This window comes from Thalassophryne amazonica, chromosome 18 (assembly GCF_902500255.1).
Source record: "Thalassophryne amazonica chromosome 18, fThaAma1.1, whole genome shotgun sequence".
Taxonomy (NCBI): domain Eukaryota; kingdom Metazoa; phylum Chordata; class Actinopteri; order Batrachoidiformes; family Batrachoididae; genus Thalassophryne; species Thalassophryne amazonica.
In genome coordinates, this window is record NC_047120.1 from 46,107,941 (window position 1) to 46,132,668 (window position 24,728).

At 38.9% G+C, this 24,728-nt stretch overlaps 2 protein-coding genes across 2 annotated transcripts in view; both read left to right on the forward strand.

Moving 5' to 3' along the window:
* gpam (glycerol-3-phosphate acyltransferase, mitochondrial) overlaps nt 1–6,415 on the forward strand; it is a 51,028-nt gene extending 44,613 nt beyond the window's left edge. Inside the window, exons 14-21 of the mRNA XM_034193325.1 lie at nt 2,019–2,089; nt 2,515–2,782; nt 3,236–3,393; nt 4,197–4,274; nt 4,444–4,581; nt 4,714–4,903; nt 5,735–5,793; nt 5,899–6,415. Coding sequence (XP_034049216.1) covers nt 2,019–2,089; nt 2,515–2,782; nt 3,236–3,393; nt 4,197–4,274; nt 4,444–4,581; nt 4,714–4,903; nt 5,735–5,793; nt 5,899–6,015 — 1,079 coding nt within the window. The 3' untranslated portion in view covers nt 6,016–6,415. The remainder of the gene's footprint in view (nt 1–2,018; nt 2,090–2,514; nt 2,783–3,235; nt 3,394–4,196; nt 4,275–4,443; nt 4,582–4,713; nt 4,904–5,734; nt 5,794–5,898) is intronic.
* A 9,620-nt stretch (nt 6,416–16,035) lies between these two features.
* Nucleotides 16,036–24,723, forward strand: ghdc (GH3 domain containing). Its single transcript, XM_034194026.1, has 11 exons — nt 16,036–16,268; nt 16,396–16,665; nt 16,755–16,948; nt 17,032–17,226; nt 17,359–17,478; nt 18,794–19,091; nt 19,522–19,711; nt 23,920–23,991; nt 24,081–24,214; nt 24,288–24,376; nt 24,491–24,723. Exons 1-11 carry the CDS (start codon nt 16,184–16,186, stop codon nt 24,710–24,712), a joined length of 1,869 nt encoding a protein of 622 aa, XP_034049917.1. The 5' UTR covers nt 16,036–16,183; the 3' UTR covers nt 24,713–24,723.
* Nucleotides 24,724–24,728: the final 5 nt, after the last annotated feature.

The window sequence follows — 24,728 nt, forward strand, 5'->3', positions numbered from 1 at the left end:
TTTACCAAGCTATTACAATATAAACATTACAATTAATTACCTTTTAGACTGTTCCAAAATGCTTTCTCCACTTCATGAAGCGCAGGAAAGAGAGAGGGGGAAAAAAAAAAATCAACCAAGTCCCAGAATTTCAAAATACTTAAATAATGGGTTTGTTGGTTCACAGTAGGTTTTGTTACTAATAATTCTTATGGAGATAATAAATTACAGTAATCAGTACTAGGTGTGTAGTCCGTAGAGGGTCGTCATGAAACCAAATAGTAATCAAAAATGAAATTGTCTGGGGAACACTCATTTTGGAATGTTCAGTGGTCCAATAAAATCATTACATTTTGTTCAAGTTATGTGTACAAGAAAGAGTGACTGACACATGGATGGAATGTATTTGTTTATCCCCTTTCTGGCCTCACAGCTGCCCAGGGATAAAAAGAGATCGCATGTAGCTAACCGTATGATCCCAGAAGGATATCACATTTATGCAAACGTATCATGATTTATTCATTCACCTTTAATTTGTATTAAAAACAAATATATCTATATGTGTCTCCTTTCAGCTTAGCTGAATGTTCTTGTCATTCTGTGTCAGAGCCGCACCTGCTTGCTGTAGCGCTCATGAAATTCTACCCATCTTATTGTCTTCAGTAGCTGAAATCTAACACAGCATCAGTCCATCTACTTCTCACCTCAGCGCTTTTTGCCCTTGGGTGAGCACAACACATACCGATTGTTCCCATCTCATTCAGCTGCATTCTCCTGCACTAGCTCGATTTTTTTATTTTTATTTTTTTTTTTAATCCTCAACCAATTACAGTGTCTACAGCTGGGTGGCATGTTATTTTCAGCCAATAGGACAAAGGGAAGAAGAGGGGAGGAGTGCAGCCGGCACCATGGTTACAGTTTGCTAATATTACACTCACGGATGTGCACTGTGCTTAAGATGATCTCTGGTATCTCGTCTTAAGACACAAACACAGAAGATGTGTTCATTTCTTTTGAGAGATGAACAGAAGTTTTTATTTGGGATGTTTTAAAACCTGCTCATCAGTTGAAAATGGCACGCCTTAAATATACCTAAAGCAGGGGTGGCCAAGTTCGGTCCTCGAGAGCTACCTTCCTGACACTCTTAGTTGTCTCCCTGCTCCAACACACCTGAATCCAATTAAAAGTCTGCTAACGAGTCTTTCATTGGATTCAGGTGTGTTGGAGCAGGGAGACAACTAAGAGTGTCAGGAAGGTAGCTCTCGAGGACCGAACTTGGCCACCCCTGACTGAACATTATACATATTTGGGATCAACCTTATTTTAAATCACTACATAGAAATTCCACTTTTATTGAATACATGTAAAATTTATATATATGTATAATAGTGTGGGTTGTCTTATATTGTAATGAATGTGTGCATTTGTCCCATTTATTAGTAAATGTAACTTGCTTCTATTGATATTTGGCATTGGAGACTTACATCATTCACATTTAATAAAGTGAAATTTCTTTGGCAGAGTTTTGAACATTTTTTTAATTTGCAAACATCAGAAATCAGTTTTAAAGTAAATTAACCGTTAGATGCTATGATTGTAACCTTATTCACTTATTTTCTATACCCCGCTTACCCCAATCAAGGGTTGGGGTGGGGACTGGGACTGGAGCCAGAGCCTGTCACAACAGTCGCAAGTTTTTAGATTTTAACATTATGAATTTGTTAAGTTGTTATACGCCTACTCTACTTTCATGTCTTCAAGGAGGCCAATACGAGAAGTTCACGGGTTCAGAACTTTAAAGTCCATTTAGGCACAAGGTTGAATGCACATTTTTGCTCCCTGTTCTGGTGTATGCCCAATACCTCAGAATGCACCAAATCATGTTGTTCCATTTTAAAAAATATATATAGTCCCTGAATTGTATGATATTCCATGTATCTAGTTATACATATCGTTTTTAGAATGATGTACACCCCTGAATTATGGTATAGGTTTTGATATTGTTTGCTCAATTGTTTGCTTTTTTTTGTCTTCCACAGCTGCTAATAAGTCATCAGCGATAATGTCGACCCACATTGTAGCCTGTCTGTTGCTGTACAGACACAGAAAGGTGAGTCCAGTTGACTGACCCATGATACGCTTTATTTCCTGTCCTGCTTCTCTTCCTTTCCCCTTATCTGTTGTGTTCCTCCTGCCCCATTACGCACACTTACTCCTTTTTTTGTCCTTTTGTTAATCTACCTTTTGCCTATTGTGCTTTGTCATTATGTGAGAAGTGATTCCAATATCATATATTCCTCTGCATCGTTTATTAAAGAGCTTGACTTTCCTTTGTGATGGTGCCCTCTGCAGGCATAGTGTTATAAGTGGGTAACAGTGGGGAAAAAGTTTTTTGTTTTTGCTTTGGATTTTTATTTATTAATGTGTTTGTCCTGAAGAATTTGCTAGTGCTACACATTGAGAGGAGGCTCGTACTTCTAGAATGTGCTAAATATTTCTTTATCCTTGTTTATATTTTCCTCCACTTTGGTGCAGGGGGTGGCACTATCAAAGCTGGTGGAAGACTTCTTCAACATGAAGGAGGAGATTCTGTCACGGGACTTTGACCTGGGCTTTTCAGGCAACTCCGAGGATGTGGTTATGAGAGCCCTCCATCTGTTAGAAAACTGTGTCAATGTGACTAGCGGTGCAAATCGCAATGGCGAATTCACCATCTCACCGAGCCACACTGTACCAGCACTTTTTGAGCTCAACTTCTACAGCAATGGCCTTTTCCATGTCTTCATTTCTGATGCAATTATAGGTAAATTGAGCAAACGGATTGGTTGTTGTAAAATCCTTCTGGTAGTCCTCAAAAAAGCAAAAGCTTCCCTCAATGCACAAAGTAAATTTTGCAGAGTAAAAATTACTCTGTTGGGATAACATTTGGTCCCAGTCCAAATAGAGTTAAATATACTCTAAAATCAACTTTTATTGGAGTAGAAACACTTGATTTGACAAAACGGTAGAGCTGATTTCACTCTATAATAGTGTATTTTGCCCTATTTAGACTGGGACCAAATGTTATCCTGTTAGTGTAAATTTTACTCAGCAAAATTTACTGTGCAGGACTTCATATTAATGTGACCATTGTTTTAAGCTGCATTTTTTTGGATAGAATTTGCTTTTAATTTCTTTGAAACCATCAGGTGAATTCCAGTGTCCCTTGAGGCTAAATGTTTCAGATTTTTCTCCAACACATTCCTTCATGTTTCAGCCTGCAGTGTCCTGGCATTGCAGCGGGAGATGGTCATGGAGTCAGAGTCTGATCACCAGCCTGACAACCCCAGTTGTCTCCCTCTCAGTCAGGAGAGACTCATACTTAAGGCTGCTGGGCTCTCCCATTTTCTCATCAACGAGGTGGCTGTGGCATCAGTAAGTTCTGCTGTTGTCCATCATCTTTATAGACTTGGTAAACTTTACACCTCTAGGCTAAGGAATTCTGAAGCAGCCTAAATTGTGTGGAATTTCAGTCATAGGAATAAAACCAAGCACTGCATGGAGTCATTGGTATTAGTTCTCTAATAATAATAATAATAAAAACAGTTTGACGAAATTGTGGACCAGCTGTTAATCCATTTGCTACTGTGGCAAATCATTTTCTGCTTATGAAGACATTTCTGTGTCATTTCCAGTTTGACAAATACTTTTGCAGTTTGTTTGTTTGTTTACACATTTATTGTGTATTTTAAAGTGTCTTGTCACTCCTGATGGTCCAATTATATTTTAGACCAGTCATTCAAAATTTAAAAACATAGCAGCCCATTTTAAAATCTGAACCTTTAATCACAGTTTTGATCATCACACGAGACAAAAATGGAAAAGTGTGTGTGTGTGTGAGTGAGATAAATGAAGAATATGTATGTAATTTAAACTCCAATATGTATTGTGACCTTTCACAGCCCACCAGGTGGCTGCAAACCATACTTTCACTATTCAAATCAATGTTTTAGATGCTTTTCATATTATTCTGTATAATCTTAATGATGACATAAATATGTCAACAAGTCATCAGCCGAGAAGTGCAAGATACAGCAGTGATACTGTACGTTAGTTGTTAGACTGATAGATTAGTTGACTTCAGTATTTGAGTGAATGTTAGTTGTTCTTATTTTGAAGGTTGACACCAAGTTTCATGTTTCTCAGTGTCCTGTTTTCTCCTCCTCTCTGTCACACAGCCCTGTCAGACTATTTACCAGGTCTTTCATGATGCAGTGATGCGGCTCATACAGTATGGAGTTCTGTACGTAGCAGAGGTCAGTTCACAGACTTGACAGAAATAATACTTAACAGTTGCTGTAGTGACGTTCCTGTGTAATACCGTTGGCAGCGATGGAAAATTGTTTTGTTGGTAGGTAATATTTAGTAGTAGCTCTTTCCTTGACCCTTTGTCTAATGTGGTCGTATCTGTGTTTGTGGTGTTAGGAGGATCAAGAGGAACTGAGTCCCAGTCCCACAGAAGATCCCTGGCCCAAAAAGTTCCCTGATCCTCTTTCTTGGAGAAGTGATGAAGAGGATGAGGACAGTGACTTTGGAGAGGAGCAGCGAGACCGCTACCTAAAGGTTCGCTATTGTGATATTCATAGAGTGGAGGCGCTTATTTATTCTGTCCGGCAGAACATCACCACACACCAGTAATTTGTAGAGAACGTCACAAATGTAAACTGGTCCAAACATTCTGTTCCTTCTCATCAGGTGAGCGTATCCACAGAGCACCAGGAGTTCTTTGCCTTTCTGCAGCAACTGCTTGGCCCGGTGCTGGAAGCCTACAGCGGGGCTGCGATCTTTGTCCACGGTCTGAATCAACCCATGACAGAGTCCGAGTACACCCACAAACTCTTCAAATACCTGCTCACTCGCACAGAGAGAGATGTGGCTGCTTATGGTAATACTGCTCTGTTTCCTCATGTACAATACAGATAATCATCCACCTTTATTGACAACTTTGGGTTAACTATAGCTAAAAACATACATGCTGCCCTCCTCCTATTTGTTTTAAACTTTATTTATACAAGATCATTGCAGTGAGACCACTGTCCTGTTTTCAGGCTTGTGCATACTTGCCACGCACCTAGGCGCTTCACAGTACAATCCCAGTCTGATCTGTTGACCATTGAGCAGCTCCACAAGAGCCGATGACGATTAACGGCGTTGCTTAAGATTGCACTGTTCAATTTTCTGAACCAGATTTAAAACAACTGCTACAGAGAAAAATGCAGCTGCTACACACCCGATCTGTCCTTTAACTTTAGTCTTCCCACTATAGACCTTTTTATGCTTTTACTACTCCGTAACTCTGCGGCCATGCATTCGCTTCAACGGAGTCGTGACTCTTTCGATGTTCTTCGTCTGGATTGGTATGTGTCACAGTGAAATTCACTGCCAGAACAGTAGGGGGTGTGATCTCTTTTGTGGAGACTGGCCTAATATCCCATGACAGTCGTCGATTGCGAAACCAGAAATGTGAGATTCCAGAAATTATGCAGTTAGTACACCAATCACAGCCCGTGCGGTCTCTGTCATCTCGATGTGTAATTTCTATTTTTGGAGGTGCCCATCAGGCTAACAGTGGTTTGGAATGAAAAGCTTTGAATTAGTATTCATTGGATGTGGATAAAGACAACTCCTGCAGCAGAAATTAGTCCCTTTTGAAACAGGAGATTGAAGGAAAATGTATTAATTGGAGAACAACCATTTAATTTCCCGTGTCTTTCAGGTGAAAGTGCAACTCATTACCTGGTTAAAAACACAGTAAGGACATTCAAAGAGCTGGGGGTAAGTATGTGTTAATAGATTATGTTTAATGTGTTGATTGCAAAATTTAACCAAACACTTGGTAGGGACCTCCAGGAAGAATTAAGATCTGCATCCTGCTTGTAGGTTCTGAAGGAGAAAAGAGAGAATCTGGTGACCACTCTGGAGCTGAGCAGCACCTTTCTACCTCAGGCCAATCGGAACAAGCTTCTACAGTACATCTTAGGTTTCACACTGCTGTGACCTGGACACCTCTGGACTCTAGGCTGCTTCCATCCCAAGGGCTTCTACTGGCTACTTCGAAACAATCCCAGGTGCTACTCTGTGGAAAGCTTTACCAGGAAGTGCCTTCACATGAAAGCCACTAACTGTTTCTAGCCAGAAGCGACTTGAGGCCAGTCTTCCCTTTTGTTACAGTCTGTGACCCCCACCACCCACCATCTTAGAACTGTGCAGCTTATGAAAGAAAAACAAAATAGTTACTATTCTTATAGCAGTACATCTTGAAGTCATTCTGTTTTTTGAAATTATGCAGTGAAATTGAGTGGTTTTAATATAATAATTGTAATTATTAAATGTACTCCAACAGGTTAGTAAATACAAGTCCCTTTTACAGCAGTCCAAGCAAAGCAAGCTGGTTTTTTTAAATGCAGAAAACAAGCAAAATATCCATCTTATAACTGTAAATATAACTACGAACAAATGTGCTTTCTTCTTGTTTGTAACACTGCTGTATTCCTTTCACACTCCACTACAATACCGGTAACGGAGAGTCTACAGACTTTGAAGCTAATTTTGAATAGAAATACCTGCATTTAGGCCAGGGGTGGGCAACGAGGGCCGAGACAGTGCAGGTTTTCCTTGCAACCAGTCACCTCAGCAGGTGGGTGCTGATGAGCTTCTCCTCTGAACATAAACACCTGATAGTCAATGAAATCACCTGCTGAGACACCTGATCTTTAATGAAATCAGCTGCTGAGGTGATTGGTAGAAAGGAAAACCTGCAGTGTTTCGGCCCTTCATGGCACATGATTGCCCACCCCTGATTTAGGCCATAACAATGTCAGGGTTGCTGTGGATTCTTAAAACGGCATTGAATTTGTTCATTTAAAAATAAGGACTTTATTGGTTTTGAAATCACTTTCAAAAGTCTTAAAAATGCCAAGACATGGAAAGTAGGATTTTAGTCATGTTTTCGTCTGACATTGAGATAGAAACATAAAAATAAAAGCCAATATCTATTTATAATTCAAAGTCTCTCATAACGCAGTATAGCAGAACCATTAAGTCTCTAGTTTGTTGCTGAAATACTCAGAGCAGAGACACACCTTCAGCGAGACAGACATGATGCACGGTTATTGAAATGTTGGTCTTCAATTTAATTCCAACTGGCATTAAAAAAAAGATGTAAATCTGTCTTTCCTTAAAATGTTGGAACCCTGAATGTGTCTCATAATTCAGCAACTAATTTAATACTGTAACCAACATCCGATAGAAATAGCTGTTGACTCTCGAGGAACGGCATCGTCCACATAATGTGTGGTCATCTGAGTTTCAATTGCAAAAATACTCATCAAATTTGAACATTCCTTGCAGAGAATTTAGGGTCAGTTATACTGTGCCGTATCCATTTTGAGACATCGAAATAATGAGCAGCAAATTAGTTTATCTGTGCCAAATTTTCGCAAGATGTACCTCTAGAAAGTCTGCCGTAGAATAAGCCTATAACAAAGCTTTTACAATAAGTGCATTCAAATCGCTGGTATCCAAGTGCTTTCATTTACTTGGTCTGTCAAAGGATTTGAAGGAGTGAGCTTGATTTCTGTTTACATTATACTTTTAACGTTTCAGTGAATGTTACATAGAGCAGTAACTGCAATCCTTAACACCAGCCACCACATCCTCTAAAGTTCAGATGGTAATGAGCTGCAAAACACTTTGATTGTAGATGTGCATTTTGTACAGTAGATGGGGGAAATTGGTGATAGCAATGGTAAAGCTGTGATGTGAAGCCAATTTTTTTTTTTTTTTTTGCAACTCAGTTCTTTCCACTCTGTCTGAAATAAGCTCCAGTTTCAGTGAAGGCAACATTGTCATAACAAGCATCATGGTTAGTGCTGTTAAGTGTTAGCCTATTTATTTAACATTATTTCTCTTAGCTTGTCTCCTCTTATTTACTCAAGGTCCAAAATGGATCCGTATTTTTAATTTGGCACAGGATTTACACTGACTGTTTACCCCTCCACGTTACATGGAGAATGGGCACAAATGGTGTTTCACCAGGAACCCTTTGTGTTAAAAGCAGATCACTTGAGCTGCTTATTTAAGATATTGGTAAATTTTTAGAAAATGTGTGTTTTTACAAAACTTAAGTAGACACCCAATTCATTTCCACAATTTGAAAGTATGATGTAATTATTAATGTTCTAGCCACCATAAATATCATGTTTCATTCTATCCAACCAATCACGACTACTTCAACACAAATGTGCATAATGTTGCCTGTTTGTAGGCTTTAGAGGTGGGTGGCACACTGGTGTCAGTCATCACCGATGCGATGATGCGCCATGATAGACGTTTTTGCACAGCGGTGGTCTGACACTCTGAGCAGCTATGACAGTGTATAAATACTGTTGCAGTCCTACTTCTACCATTAATCCAGTGGCACCATGCAACGGTTACCTGTATTGTATCCATATTTTTTATTTTCTGTGGCTACAATACATGCAGTCTCATTGGATTTCCACCAAAATTCAAAATGGCAACACCATTTCTGCAAAAAGATCAAGAATTTAACCTTGCTAGATTTTTTTTAAACAAAAACTTTCATGTTAGTGCTGCGATACACTGCAAGAATAATCACAGCAAGGTGCTATTGGATTCTGTTATAGCCACTCAGTGTCTCCTACCTTTAGACATGTCTTTTTTGTATTAAATGAGCTAATTCTTGTCTTTAGTGTTGAGATAAACTTAGACTATGAATTCCACATACATGGACATAAACAGTCTCTTTTCTGCTTGACCGTTTTGTTCTGTGACGGTTATTTTAGAAACCTGAATTACGTAGTACCCTTTTTTCCCTGTACTGTTTTACCTTTAGAAAAATAGTATAAATACTTAAAAACACAGAAATCCTGATAAGTTACTTAATTTTTTGTGTGTCACAGAGGTTGGGAATAAACAATTAACTTTCTGTAGCGCAACATAAATGAGAGACTGGTTTTCACTAATTCAGTTTTCTTAACGTACAGCATGGGAGAAAACACCTGAATACATTCTACTACCAAAATAAATTGAAAATTAAAGCTGATAATAATGCATCACTGGATAGCTGTCAAACAAGTAACTGCCTTTATTTTTACTGTAAATTATGTCATTAAAAGCACTTGCTGTTTAGATATTCCCCCCTCCCCCATGCACTGTTGGCAGAATACATTTGTGTAGAATTGTGAAAAATGTTGACTTTTATGTGTACACTGTTTGCTAAAGTGCACATTGCAAAGACAGCTGGAGGTTTGATGGGTTGCTGTGCTGATTAGAGGGGATGCTGCAGACTCCAGTCTCGCATAGTTAATGTGAAGACACTCTGAATGTGCCCGTCTCTGACATTTTTGACATGGAAGAAAAATGTTGTGTGATGATAAACATTTGAATCTATATCAATACTTGATGGCGGGGGGTCACTAGTTACAATTTATTTAGTGCTTCATTAAATTATGCACATAACCCTGCAGAGTTCCATGCAGTTTTTTCAAATCTATGTGAAAGAAACAAAGATTGGGATCCATTATTATTATTATTTATTCAATGAATGGCGCTCATCGCATGTTGAAGACCAGATATGTACTGTATGTTATTTAAAAGAGAATGTGGTAAATCGTAGTATAGGATAAAATCACTTCATTTTTTTGTGGTGTTGAAACTGAACTTGGCAAGAAACATACAGACAAGCAATTCTGAGCCCTCAATGTTTAAAAGTCCCCACAGAAAGGGGCCCCTAACTGTACTGTACTGCATGAATCCTCTGGCCGCCTTTGTAAAACTTCAGCATCAACTTGACTTTACCTGAGAAGTGTGTTTTACATTCTATTGTGTGACTGTTTTATGTTAGAAAATAAATAGGAAATAAATTTGTTATTCCCTGAATGTGTCTCATCTGTCCCCCAAAGGTTCCGTGTTACTATAGAATCTGTACATGTAAGTGATATACTTTAGTTTTTAACACCTGTAGGAAAATGCCTGTATTTTGGGGAACAGGTGCCTTTTGAATGCACTGTAGTGTTGTGTAAATGTGTTTTTGATCGGTTTATGTGCATGCAGATTATTTTGTGCAAGCATCTAAAGGAACACTAAACTGTAACTTAAATGCAAACAATTTGTGATTACCGTAAGAACAATCACCAGCTAACTATGTCACCTGTTTTTGTTCTTGCTTTCTCAGAGCAAAGCACATTTGGCATTATTAAACAAATAACAGATTAACAATCATCTCTTGTCTGTCCTTTATCTATATATTAAAAGCCAAGTGGCCTCTGTGTACGTGCATGCGTGTGGACCTTCAATGATCAGAGAAACTGGGGAGAGCTGATATTTGCCATTTGGTTTACTTATGTATTTTGGGTCAAGGATGAATGCTGTGAAAACGTAAAGTTGATAGGACTAACATTATTGGAGAAATTAGGGATATTATTTAAAAAACAATGAACAGTAGACATTGATATCACCATTAATAAGTCCCTGGTAACCAGACAAGCTCTGAACAAAGGAAATACTTCAGCCTTGCCAGTTGTAAAACATGACACCAGCTGTGCCAAATAATAAACATAATTATTCAGAAAACTTTCTCATTTTAATTTCCTGCACTTTCAATTAAAATCATTATAGAAACTTTGCATAATTTGTTACCACCCTTGAAAAATGTTAGCTACTTATTTTATAAACACCAAAGTAAAGGTTAAACAAGGTCAACGTCTACTGGATTCTATGACGTGACATATGTTACCCTGTAACATAACTAAGCATGATACATGCTTATTCCTTTTTAAAACCCTGTTAATGCAACTAATAATTTGCATCACTTTTTTTCCCAAAATTGGAGCAACTTTAACTTTTTACCCATGTACAAACTGAAACTGACCTTTGCCACCATTTTTGTTGTTTTTACCCCATAACTCCTGAACATTCAGTCATAAATAATCCAAGCTATACTTTTTGGAATCGTTATGATCAGACAAATAATGTAGTGTAGTTTTCAATTTGATAGGAGTATTTCTAATTTTGACCCCTGTGTAATTCTTCAATTGACCCCCACCTGGCCGCCTGAGTATTTACCAAATTTGATGCTTGTATCACCATTTGCATGATTTTGCTGTAAATATTCTCTTAGCTGCAGCACTATGAAGATATTTAAATTGTACAGAGTTCTGTGATTAACCTTAAGAAACAATTCCAACATTGCAAGGTGCTTCACACATTGAAATCAACTGGAATATTTGAGAATTCAGCACCAATTTGACTTTATTTATTTATTTGACAGATTTAACCGTCACTTGAGGAGGTACAATATGTTCTCTTCCTTCATTTTAATTTTTTTTTTGTGATTATTATTAAATGTTGAACTCAGGCACATGGGGCGTGCAGCCAGTATAAGTGCTGGTCCCAAGCCCAGACAAATGAGTGGGGTTTCATCAGGAAGGGCATCCGGTGTAAAATGAAGCAAAATAGAGATGCATACAACCCCTGGCAAAAATTACGGAATCACCGGCCTCGGAGGATGTTCATTCAGTTGTTTAATTTTGTAGAAAAAAAGCAGATCACAGACATGACACGAAACTAAAGTCATTTCAAATGGCAACTTTATGGCTTTAAGAAACACTATAAGAAATCAAGAAAAAAATTGTGGCAGTCAGTAATGGTTACTTTTTTAGACCAAGCAGAGGGAAAAAAAATATGGACTCACTCAATTCCGAGGAAAAAATTATGGAATCACCCTGTAAATTTTCATCCCCAAAACTAACACCTGTATCAAATCAGATCTGCTCATTAGTCTGCATCTAAAAAGGAGTGATCACACCTTGGAGAGCTGTTGCATCAAGTGGACTGACATGAATCATGGCTCCAACACGAGAGATGTCAATTGAAACAAAGGAGAGGATTATCAAACTCTTAAAAGAGAGTAAATCATCACGCAATGTTGCAAAAGATGTTGGTTGTTCACAGTCAGCTGTGTCTAAACTCTGGACCAAATACAAACAACATGGGAAGGTTGTTAAAGGCAAACATACTGGTAGACCAAGGAAGACATCAAAGTGTCAAGACAGAAAACTTAAAGCAGTATGTCTCAAAAATCGAAAATGCACAACAAAACAAATGAGGAACGAATGGGAGGAAACTCGAGTCAATGTCTGTGACCGAACTGTAAGAAACCACCTAAAGGAAATGGGATTTACATACAGAAAAGCTAAACGAAAGCTATCATTAACACCTAAACAGAAAAAAACAAGGTTATAATGGGCTAAGGAAAAGCAATCGTGGACTGTGGATGACTGTATGAAAGTCATATTCAGTGATGAATCTCGAATCTGCATTGGGCAAGGTGATGATGCTTGAATTTTTGTTTGGTGCTGTTCCAATGCGATTTATAAAGATGACTGCCTGAAGAGAACATGTAAATTTCCACAGTCGATGACATGGGGCTGCATGTCAGATAATGGCACTGGGGAGATGGCTGTCATTACATCATCAATAAATGCACAAGTTTACGTTGATATTTTGGACACTTTTCTTATCCCATCAATTGAAAGGATGTTTGGGGATGATGAAATCATTTTTCAAGATGATAATGCATCTTGCCATAGAGCAAAAACTGTGAAAACATTCCTTGCAAAAAGACACATAGGGTCAATGTCATGGCCTGCAAATAGTCCGGATCTTAATCCAATTGAAAATCTTTGGTGGAAGTTGAAGAAAATGGTCCATGACAAGGCTCCAACCTGCAAAGCTGATCTGGCAACAGCAATCAGAGAAAGTTGGAGCCAGATTGATGAAGAGTACTGTTTGTCACTCATTAAGTCCATGCCTCAGAGACTGCAAGCTGTTATAAAAGCCAGAGGTGGTGCAACAAAATACTAGTGATGTGTTGGAGCGTTCTTTTGTTTTTCATGATTCCATATTTTTTCCTCAGAATTGAGTGATTCCATATTTTTTTCCCTCTGCTTGGTCTAAAAAAGTAACCGTTACTGACTGACTGACAATTTTTTTTCCTGATTTCTTATAGTGTTTCTTAAAGCCAGAAAGATGCCATTTGAAATGAGTTTAGTTTTGTGTCATGTCTGTGATCTGCTTTTTTTTCTACAAAATTAAACAACTGAATGAACATCCTCCGAGGCCGGTGATTCCATCATTTTTTCCAGGGGTTGTAGTAAAAATTGAATTCCCATACCGGATTGGTCGAGGCCCATGTTAACAATGACCGGTGCCGTTGCCCAACAGGGTGCTGGCGGAAATTGGGTTACTGCTGGATGAAGAAGAAGAGGAGGAGAACGTGTCCAGAGACGGTGGCAGAAGAGGAAAACTAGAAGGGTGGAAATGAGTTGTGACTCCGAATGTTGGCAGTATGGCTGGTAAAAAGAGAGAGCTGGCTGATATGATGGAGAGGAGAATGGAGGACATATTGTGTTGCAAGAGACCAAGTGGAAGGGAAGTAAAACCAGGATCATAGGCGGTGGCCTCCAGTTGTATCGTCAGGATAGGAAGAGAAATGGTGTTGGGGTCATTTTAAAGGAAGAGTGTGTTGGAGGTTAAGCAAGTGTCCGACAGGGTGATGAGTGTGAAGTTGGAAATTGAAGGGGCGATGATGAATATCATCAGTGCATATGCCCCACAGGTAGGTTATGAAACAAAGGAGAAAGAAGATTTCTGGAGTGAGTTAGATGAGGTGGTGGAGAGTGTGTCTAAGCATAAAAGAGTGGTGATAGGAGCGGACTTCAGTGGGCATTTTGGTGAAGGGAACAGAGGTGATGAGGAAGTAATGGGTAGATATGGTATCAAGGACAGGAATCTGGAAGGACAGATGGTAGTGGACTGGTGAAAAAATATTTTAAGAAAAGGTAGGAGTACAGGGTGACATAAGAGTGGAGGAAGGTGCACACAGATGGACTACATTCTTTGTGGGAGATGTAAGCTAAAATAAATTGGAGACTAAGGTGGTGGCAGGAGAGAGTCGCTAGACAGCATAGGATGGTGGTTTGTAGGGATGACATTAGAGGTGAAGAAGAAGAAGAGAGTCAGAGCTCAACAAAGGATTACATGGTGGAAGCTGAAGGAGGAAGACGTGTGAAATTCAGTGAGCAGGTGAGACACTGGATGGAGGGGAAGGCATTTTGGACAACTGGAAAAGTACTGCAGATGTGGTGAGGAAGAGAGCTAGTGACATCCGGACAATGGAAGGAAGACGTTCAGGAAAGGAGAAAGAAGTTGGCGAAAAGGAATTGGGATAGTCAGAGAGATGAAGAAAGTAGACAAGAGCACAAGATGTGGCGTAAGGCGAAAAGAGAAGTAGCAAAAGCTAAGGAAAAGGCATTTAGAGAGTACAAGAAGTTGATCAGTAGCTGATTGAATTCCTTTTCGGAATCACAGTCATTAATGCTAAATCCTTATTTGCATATTGCTGTCTATGTCACGTTACCACCCTCTGCCATGTGCACAGTTATTCTTAGTATATCACCTGCAATATGTTCACCAGCAAAGCACACAAAGGTTTACAATGTTCACGCGCAACAGAACACGCTGACTCAGTTTTCATACTTATCGGTGAAAACAGGTTATTTGTTCACATCGAAAAAATAATGCATAAAATGAAATACATTCAGTGCTATACATACATTTAAAGAAATAATAAATAATGGGAATTATGTCTTTGCAATCTACATGTAACATGAATGGAAATAATACATTTTGGAAATGACAGTTCTCATTGTGACAAAATCTAGGCCACAGAGGAAAGACCTTCATGCCCCTGACTGCTCCCTTTGTGTTCTTAAGCTTTTGTTCTTCTGTGAGGAGTTATTTTTTTCTTTACAGCAAAAGTCAATCTTGACACATTATGGAGACACAAAGAAACCATTTACTGGATCATGAACAAGCAGACAAAAAAAAAAAGGTCAAATCATGACCACGTTGATGCTGTGTTAATCAGGAAGGTCATTATGCCAAATTTCTTCTCTAATTAAATTAATTCTGTCATGAAATAAGTGAGGTAGAGTGCGTTGACATTTTTGGGGGTGGATTTGTCATGGTGTCGTTTATTTTATTAGGAATGTACACATAAAAATAAAAGTCAAATTCCAAGCCGATTTGTGACAGCTGAATGTTGAATTCACCTGTTACATAATGTGATAGAGAGAGGACTGAAATTTCATCAAACTGTTACTCTGGTCATATAAATTACATTATTTTATCATGTTCAAATATACGAAAGCCATTTAATAAAATATTATTTACTATAAAGGACTTAATGTCCTGACAAAACTGAGCCAACATGTTCACAAAGGGAGCACAATCCATCAGTACTGTAATTGATGAACGTTATTTTCTTATTTAAAGGGAAATGTGTCACATTAATAGTTAAAACAAAACCTTTGTTCTAACTTATATTTTTGTCTCAATTTCGGCTAGGGGATGGTAACAACGTTGGTAACAACAGTGCTCGCATTTTACATTTACTTTCTCAAGAAGTGGAAAATATTTTTTGTATGTATTTAACTGGGTAATTTTTTTATTTATTTATTGCAATGCACATTGATTACAATAGTGGATTCAATAATAAGTCTAGTTGGCATGCAAAGGAAAAACAAACAAACAAATTTTCAACAGTTGTAAAGATTTCCAAATGAAATTTGATAATCTACACTACAATATATGATTTACTTTCATGATTTGATAAAATGCTACATTGTACAGCTTTTTTTTGCCAGTGTTAAAATATATAAGGTTCTAACTGTATAGGTTTATAGCAACAATAAAACAGATTTAGACATCTGTGTGAAAAATTTGTTAATTTTTGTCTGAAATAATATTTAGACGCCAATTTATAATAATAATAAAAAATCAAATAGTTAGTCAATATGTGAAATGCACTACGTTTTATATTTTAATTTACACTGACACCCTATTAATGTAAACTTTGCTTCAGTAAAAAAAAATATATCTATGTTTATTATTATTTTTAAAGATAAGACACGTGATCGTTCTGTCAGCCAATCAGCACGACAAGCTGCGACCAAACGCGGAAGAAGCTTAAGCGACTTCAAAAGTTAAAAGTGCGGCGTGTTTAGGTTTATTTAAACTTATTATTCGTGTTAACCATTAAACAAAAGTTATACTTAAGCTTCATGTTATTTTTTTTTTTAAAATGACTCTGTTAGGGTTTCGCTTTGCGCTGCCGCTGTGTGTTGTGGTTTTAGCCGTCGCTCTGGCTGTTAGCGGACAAAATGAAGGTAAGCGTTTCAGTTTGAAACTGAAAACAAAATGAAGTTTGAGATTTAACGTGCATAACGGGCAGGTAAATGGCTACAGCGGTCACCAACAGCGCCCCCACCTGGTTCTTTGTTGTGTCCCGTGCAGTTGCTCTGCTCCTCCTCTTCGTGGGCTGCGTGGCGTTCACGTGGATACACCTGAGGTCAAAGGTCAGAGACAGAAGCCGTTCTTGGAGTGGCCTGCTCTGTCAGTATGTGTTTGTGAAGGTTCTCCATTGGCTGGGACGGAGACAGAGACGCAAACTGGAAGAAGATACGATCCATGTAAAGAGAGTCCAGGAGGAGGTGCTGCTGAGGCGCCTGGCCAAAAGTGCCAAAACGCTTTACGGAAAGCAGCATGACTTCAGCTCAGTCAAAGGTAGAACACTCAGGTGGCATTTGGTAGGTTTTGAAGTTTCAACACAAAGAAAGAGGAAGTATTTGAACTGTTATGTGAATGTTTTTCAGACGTCGCTAATTTCAGGGCACGTCATCCCGTCACAACATATGAGCACTACCGTGAGTTCATCGGACGCATCGCAGCAGGAGAGGAGAATGTTATTACAGAGAAGCCAAAGGTCTTGGCCATGACATCTGGAACATCGGGATCCAGCACCATGCTGCTCAGCACCAAGGACACAAACGAAGAGTTCTTCCTGCAGGTGAAACTGCTTTGTCATCTATGTGGACACGCAGAACCACGCTTCTTTTTGGAATAATCATTTTATGTGTATGTTTCCACCAGGGAGTGACAGTGTGTTTCAACGCCATGTGGCAGGCGTTCCCAGCTAGCGAGCGCCTTCAGCGTACCACCAAGTTTTTCTACACGCCTACTTTTCGACAGTCAGAGGCCGGCATTCCCATTGGTCCAAACTCATCCACTCCAGTCTCTTCTTGCCATATGCTCCACCTCTACACCACTCCAGCAGCTGCCTTTGAGGTGCGATCGACACCAGTAGCATGTGCTATGTGTCATAGGGTGTTTTTGAATAATTCATAGGATGTTTTTGATTAATTTGTTTTCTGTTAGTGTACATTTTCCATTAGATTGGGTTCTTCTGTGTTATTTCAGGTTCCCAGTGAGAAGGACGCCCTCTATCTGCATCTCCTCTTTGCTCTCAAAGATCCTAATGTGGGAACACTGGAGTCCAATTTTGCCTCCACAGTCTTTTATGCTTTCACTTCCTTACAGGTACAGATTATCATTTGTAGAATATCAAGATTTCTCACAGAAAATGCGACAGTTCCAGTTGTTTGGCAGATGTTTGATATAATTGGATAACAAAACAAACAAATGCCAACTCATTGCAGTTTAAACACCATGTATCTATGTGCAAAGTTAGTCCATAGGCCCACAGCCAATTTTTTTTTTATTTTTATTTAGACAGTATCACCTTGGGTAACTAAATGGTTTTTATATTCCAGCCTGTGTATAGTGTTAAAGTAAGACCATTTGGTTGCTCCCTTGTTTGCACTTGGGGTCACCACAAATGGCACAAGGTTTATGCCGGATGCCCTTCTTGATGCAACGCCACATTATATGGAGAAATGTGGCAGGGGTGGGATTTGAACCGGGAACCTTCTGCACTGAAACCAAGCACACTAACCATTTGACCACCACCCCTCCCACCCTGTGTATAGTGTGGTGCACACAGAATATAATGATCTTACCATAGTGGCAGTCTTAGCCAGATGGGGGTCAGTTAGGGATTATACAGGAATCAAAAATAAAAAAATGTTTCAGTATACCAGATTATTTGTCTGGTCATGAAGATTCCAAAAAGTTATAGGTTGTACAGTCTGAATTATGAGTTAGAAACTAAAGAAATAAACTCTTGTTTGTGAGGCATCCTCAGAGGTCAAGCAATACTTGCGTGAATTTTTGGTGATCATAACTGCCTGTAATCTGCCATTTGCTTTTGTCTACTTACCATCACAAGATGGATTTTCCCTTTGTTTGATAGGAACATATGACATCACAAAGATCTATATAGGCTGTAGCAGTTTGTAAGGTAACTGAAGTAAGTTACGTTGGACAGTAAGTTATGTTGGACAGTAATATTCAGTTAGCGGAGGCACGTGCTGATTGAGCGTTGTGTTCTCTGTCCAGTTCTCTGTGTATGTATCACATTGTTGTATTAGTTATGTTTTGGTCAAAATGACAAACAGTGTTGCTTAAATATTTACTAATGCCCCTGTTGAGAAATGTTCCCTCTGTTACCAGTGTATGAGAATCTTGGTGATTAAATCTCTAGTTACATTTACATTTCTAAACATATTGCTGTAATTTCTGAAAGAATCTCATTTTTTGTGACTTTATCAGTAAAATGTAATGTTACAACACATGAACTTGTTGCTTATAAGGGCGTAGCTGATCTCTTTTTTGTTTTTGTGTTTTTTTTTTTTGTAACATTGTATGTAGATGAGCCTTGTGTAATAATATTTTCTCCATCGAGGTAACTAATAATGAGAAAAGTATTTCTGCATCTGATGTGATCGTCCTGTAGGAACGCTGGCAGGAGCTCGTGGACGACATCGAAAGAGGGACTGTTAGCCGCACTCTGGCTCTGGAGCTCAATGTGAGGACCAGAATCAATGCTCTTATGAAGCCAGACCGAGCGAGGGCCGCTCAACTCCAGGCACACTTCCAGGACAGCTTCCAGGGAATTGCCAAGCGCCTGTGGCCCAAACTGAACCTGGTACTGGCAGTGGACTCGGGATCTAATCAGATCTACGGGGAAATGCTGCGGGAGAGTTACTGCCAAGGAATTCCTTTCTACTCACCCTTTTATGCCGCTACTGAAGGTGGGATCCTGTTTTTAAGGGATAGTTTGTGATGCAATACTTTAAATGGCAACGTCAGGGTGGGATTTACTCAGTAAATTTTAATATTTAAGGGTTTGAGTAAAGCTGAATGTTCAAGTAGTTATTTTAAAAATGGTATTTACATTTTTAGGGATAAAAAAAGATTTTTGGCTTACTGATATTTCTGCAATCATTCATTGATTGATTCATTTTCTATACCTACTTATTCTAATTTGGGAGGTCAACTCCTCCCCAACCCTTCCCAAGAAAGTCCAGTGAGGTTGAGAATTAACCTTAGCAGAGATTACTGAAAGTAGCAATGAAAGTTTTATTTAATTTTTTTAAGGTGTTTGAATATATTAATATGTTTACAACTGGATATTCTGAAATGTCTATTGCTTGCTTTATTTGTACATGTGGGCCCCCACAGGTCTAATTGGGGTGAATCTTTGGCCTCAGGACCCCTCCAGACACTACCTGCTGTGTCCGCGCTCCATGTTCTGTGAGTTTGTGCCAGAAAGCAGCATGGAAGAGGACCAGCCGGCAACTCTGCTCATGGAGGAGGTGCAGAAGGGACACAGCTATGAGCTTGTTATCACAAACGCCGCAGGACTTTTCAGGTCAGATTTTAGTTCCAGTCGAAAATGGATACAACAGTCAGCTAACTTGGCATTCTATTTTATGTGGTGCACGCTGGTCAAAGTTAAAGGGCAAAACTACCCAAAACAATTGATAATGATGGAATATGATGTATATAGTTGTGCTCAAAAGTTTACATACCTTGGCAGAATTTTTTTAAATTTTATTTTATTTTTTTTGCTATTTTTCAGAGAATATGATTGATAACACAAAACTTTTTTTTCACTCATGGTTAGTGGTTGGGGGAAGCCATTTATTGTCAAACAACTGTGTTTGCTCTTTTTAAATCATAAGCTTGCATCTGAGATGTACCTTCTCGTAATTTGTATCTAAACGTTCAGGTCTTCTTTTTAAGAAAATCCTCCTCTATACCACTTCATCATGAAGCTATATAATTGGTGATACAAAATGCAAAGCTTGCACTGTGCACAATTTCTCCAATCACAGCCACAGAAGCCTATAACGTCTTCCAGGTTGTCTGTCTTGGTGGCTTTCCTCACTCCTCCTTCATGCACAGCCACCAGGGATTAAATTAGTACATGCATGTGCTAGTTTGTGCACATATTATTCGAGCAGTGCACATAATTTTATACTGCACTAGCACTGGTGCAAGTAACTTTATCCAAGTTTTATCAACTATAAGCACCAGTAGAATGAACCAATAAAGGAATAAATAAGGAAAAAAAACAATTTCCTGGGTGTTGTCTTCGTCTTCCCTGCGTTTTATGACTCTCACACACGGAGCAGTTGCTGTGATCTGTGTGTTGTGGAAAGCTGACAAACGTCGCCAGCAGCGCTGTCCCTGGGTTCACAACATCCTCATGAGACATTCCCAATTCGGGGAGTTTCATTATTTGCTGCAGCAAATAACTGCGGCTCCTGTAGCTCCAGTTACTTGCTGCAGGAGCTGCAGTTTGAGGACATCCTGTCCCGTTCGCGCGCACGCACATGTAAACAAAGAAAGAGGAAAAAAAAACAAAAACTGGCTGCCGCTGCAGTTCCTCGCTGACTCTCCCCTCAAACTCTGTCATAATTGTGTTATAAACCAGTCACCATTTGTGTTATTATACATCTGTGTAGTTAATAAATAAAATAATCTTCACAGACAATTTGTTAGCGTGCGCACGTGAACAACAAAAAAAAAAACTGTCTGCCGACGCTGCTGCTCTCCCCCTCAAACTCTGTCATAATTGTGAAATAAAGGACTTCTGGTTGTGCAAGTAATTTTTTTTTTTGTTACTAGCACCAGTGCAAGTAGGTTAAAAAATGTATTTCGGCCTCTGGCCACTCAATTTTTGAGAACTGTCTACTCCATGCAGATTTACCATAGAGTGCCATATTGTTTGTATTTCTTCATAGTTGATGTAAATAAAGTCTGAGACATATTCAGTGGCAGCTTCACCATCAGAGAGCCTCGTCCACAACTACCACAAAATACTCCAAGCTGTCATTGATGTTAAAGGGATCAAGACATGGTATTAAGAACAGGGGTATGTAAACCTTTGATCAGGGTCATTTGGGTAGTTTCTGTTTTCATGTTTGAAGAAGATTAAACACAGTTGTTTGACAAGAAATGGATTCACCCAGCCACAAACCACGAGTGGAGAAAAAAACGTTTTTGTCTTATCATTCATATTCTCTGAAAAATGGCCAAAAAAATAAAAATTCTGCCAGGGTATGTAAACTTTTGAGCACAACTGTGTTGAAGGTTTGGAGAAATGGAAAGTGGACATGTCGAAAGACTTTCATTAAAAAACATAAACAATCAAGGTTACTCGTTTCTAGCAAATGTAAGAAGGAACTAATATCTCTCGGTTATGCATTCACATGGCAAAATACACCCATAGTGTTCTGAAAAGCAGTTAGTCAAACAAGATTACAAGATGATTCTGCAGATACAAATGGATGATGTTTTGTAGCATGGCCCAAGCAGAGGGTCTTTTTTGGAACAAAATTCTTTTGTCCATCCATGACATTGTTTTGTACCGCTGTGACAGCCCAGCACTCAACAACAGGGCCCTGGCTGACTGTCTTAACACAGTAAAGAGCTTTTATGGCCATAAATAATTGTTCCCACACTGCATCAGTGCAGCTGCCTGACATTGTTGGGTAGATTTAAACTGTCACCTGGAAAAATAAGCTACACCTGTGTATGAGCAAATGTCATAAAAAGATTTTGAAAGTATAGTCTGTAAAACAAGATCATCAACTATTGTTTTTTAATGACAGATTTGTCTTTGCCTGCAAGTAATTTGTTTTCATAACAGATTGATCAGATGATTACATGTTTTTTTGCTAAATTTGTATTGATTTATTTTTAAGCTGCAGAAAATTCAATTGGAGTTTTCCCACAACCCAGGTTCACGTCATTAAATTCTCCAGCTAACAGTAGGGAGGGGTGTTATTTAAAAAAAATTGGAAATCTATAAATGTTTGCATGGAATATGGAAATATAAATGGAATAAACCATAGCAGGATAAATTTTTGGTCATTTGGTTCCAAAAACCCATATGGATGGAGCCAGTGAAGATATCGGGTTCAAAAATCGCCAAAAATATTGACGAAAATGTCATATCTTGAGAACCGCTGCACCTAGAGACTTGAAATTTGGCTCCAAATGTTGCTTGACCCCAAGTTTATATTCAACTTCTATAGTAACAATAAGCCTATCTGGTGTTTTTTTAAGAGTAATTGACAAAAAACCTAATTTCAGTACATATGTTACGATCAATTGTAACAAACAAAATCTATGTAGTTTTTATTTCAGGAACATCAGTTGAGTATAATCATCACATGTAAAGAATGACATGGCCACAATGAACTAATTATAAGCAACAGAGTGGTTTTCTACGTCAACAGCACACATACGACACACGCGTTACTTGAAATTTTCAAACGCTCCGCCCATATGGGTTTTTGGAACCAAATGACCCAAAATTTATCCTGCTATGGTTTATTCTGTGTATATTTCCATATTCCATGCAAACATTCATAGATTTCCAAATTTTTTGAAATAACACCTCTCTGTACTAACAATTCTCAGCCTGAAGCTGTTCCATTTAAAATATTTAATAGACAATATCCACAATTTTTCACATTAAAAAAAATAAACCTACAGTCCCACTGTTTGAGACAGAGTTTTCTTGTATTTGTGGGTTACTCGTTCTAATACAAGCAGATATATTTGTTGATTTAAATGATGTCTGGTAATTGCGTTGTGCCGATGAACATTTGGGCGCCGGTGTCGCAGACTGAATGGTCCCCCCGATGACGCGGTTCATGGATTAACACCTCGTTTCTGCTTCAAACTGCACTCCAGTCATCATCTATCTCAGCGACAGATAACTGAAGCTTTTGTACAACAATCATTTCCACATAAATTCAGCATTATTTCATCACAAAAGGCGATGGAAGTGATCAGAGCTCCGCAGCTAAAGGAGCTGCTACCTGATGCGTTCACTGCACGTTGGACATTTCAAAGCATCACCGAATTTTGCCCCGTTTCTGCTTAAAACTGACTTTAGAATGATTTAGGGTTTACCTTTATCATCTCATGGTTAATAATCCCATTAATCCATTTGATTACTTTGGGTGAAGAACGGGCGGACTGTTCGGTCTGTGACACCGGCACCATAATTATGGTTTCATCATTTCAGGAATTTCTTTGCCAATAGTTTATAAAATCTAGAAGCCCAGATTCCTGTTCTTTTACCACAGTTTTGTGTGCTTGTGTGTGTGTTAAAATCTGTTACATCTGTCAATATGTTGAACTAAGTGAAAAATCAGATTAATTCATTAATTTTCTAAACTGCTTTTCCCCACTTATGTTGGTGATGAGTGTTTTACAGAGGACGCTGTAAAATATTAAAACATTGAGAGGACGCTGAAAACGGAACCAGCAGAGACGCTGAGTTTAATGAGAACAGTCTCAAAGAAACAATATATAGTTACTGTAATGTGGATCAGCTGCATGTGGCTGATACCTAACCTGCTTTTAATTGTGGCGTGTATAGTTCCAACCATCTATAAATTTTAATTGCATATCAGACAGTGTTATTGTCAGGAGATGCACAGATCTAATACACTTAATCAGTGTCTGTTCCATTTAATATCCATGTGACGTAATTACGGGTAATTCATGAACAACAGTTGTGTTTGAACTTTGTGTGACGGTGATATTTGTTGACAGGTATCGCATCGGAGACGTTGTGAAAGTCGTCACCTTCCATAACCAGTGTCCAGTTGTGGAGTTTCAGTACAGGTTCAGTATATTGAGGGCTTTGCTGTGTCACATCCACTGGTTATGTTTTTATATACATTTGTCGTATGTTGTCCTCCTGTTCCTGTCAGACGAGGTCAGATGTTGAACGTTCGAGGGGAGAAAGTGTCGGAGGCGTTGTTTCTGGGTGCGCTGAAGAAAGCTGTGGCTCAGTGGCCTGGCGCTCACCTGGTGGACTACAGCTGTGCTGAGAGTGGAGTCCTTGGTAATGCGTCTCATTTATACCCTTCGGTCAGAGCAAGTTCACACTGAAGTCAACTTTTCTGTATCTGATGTAGGAGATTCGACAGGCGGTTCAGATCCTCATTACCAGGTGTTTATCGAGCTGAAAGGAGTGAGGAATCTCACAGAGGAGCAACGATACAAGGTTACATTCTTTTTTTATTTCAGCCACCAGTATCAAACAAGCAGATATGCCCTTTGCTGTGGAATTATTGTTTACACTCTTTGTCTAAATTGTGTCTTTTCACCCTCCGTCCAGTTGGACATTTGTCTCCAGCAGGACTCTGCTGTCTACAAGTCATTCCGTATCAAAGGCAGCATCGGACCAATGAGGGTGCAGCTGGTGGCCGAGGGCGCATTCAAGGAGCTCCGCAGTCTGATGATGACCATCTCAAACACCTCAGCCGACACCTTCAAAATGCACCGTGTGCTGCGTAGGAAAGAGTATGCAGACTTTCTGTTGGGAAAAACCGTTTCGTGAAAGCGGCAGGAAAAGC

Coding starts and splice junctions, on each gene's coding strand:
- ghdc (XM_034194026.1), top strand. CDS start 16,184: ATGACTCTGTTAGGGTTTCGCTTTGCGCTGCCGCTGTGTGTTGTGGTT. Junction 16,666..16,754: donor TGACTTCAGCTCAGTCAAAG/GTAGAACACTCA, acceptor AATGTTTTTCAG/ACGTCGCTAATTTCAGGGCA. Junction 19,092..19,521: donor CTTTTATGCCGCTACTGAAG/GTGGGATCCTGT, acceptor GGGCCCCCACAG/GTCTAATTGGGGTGAATCTT.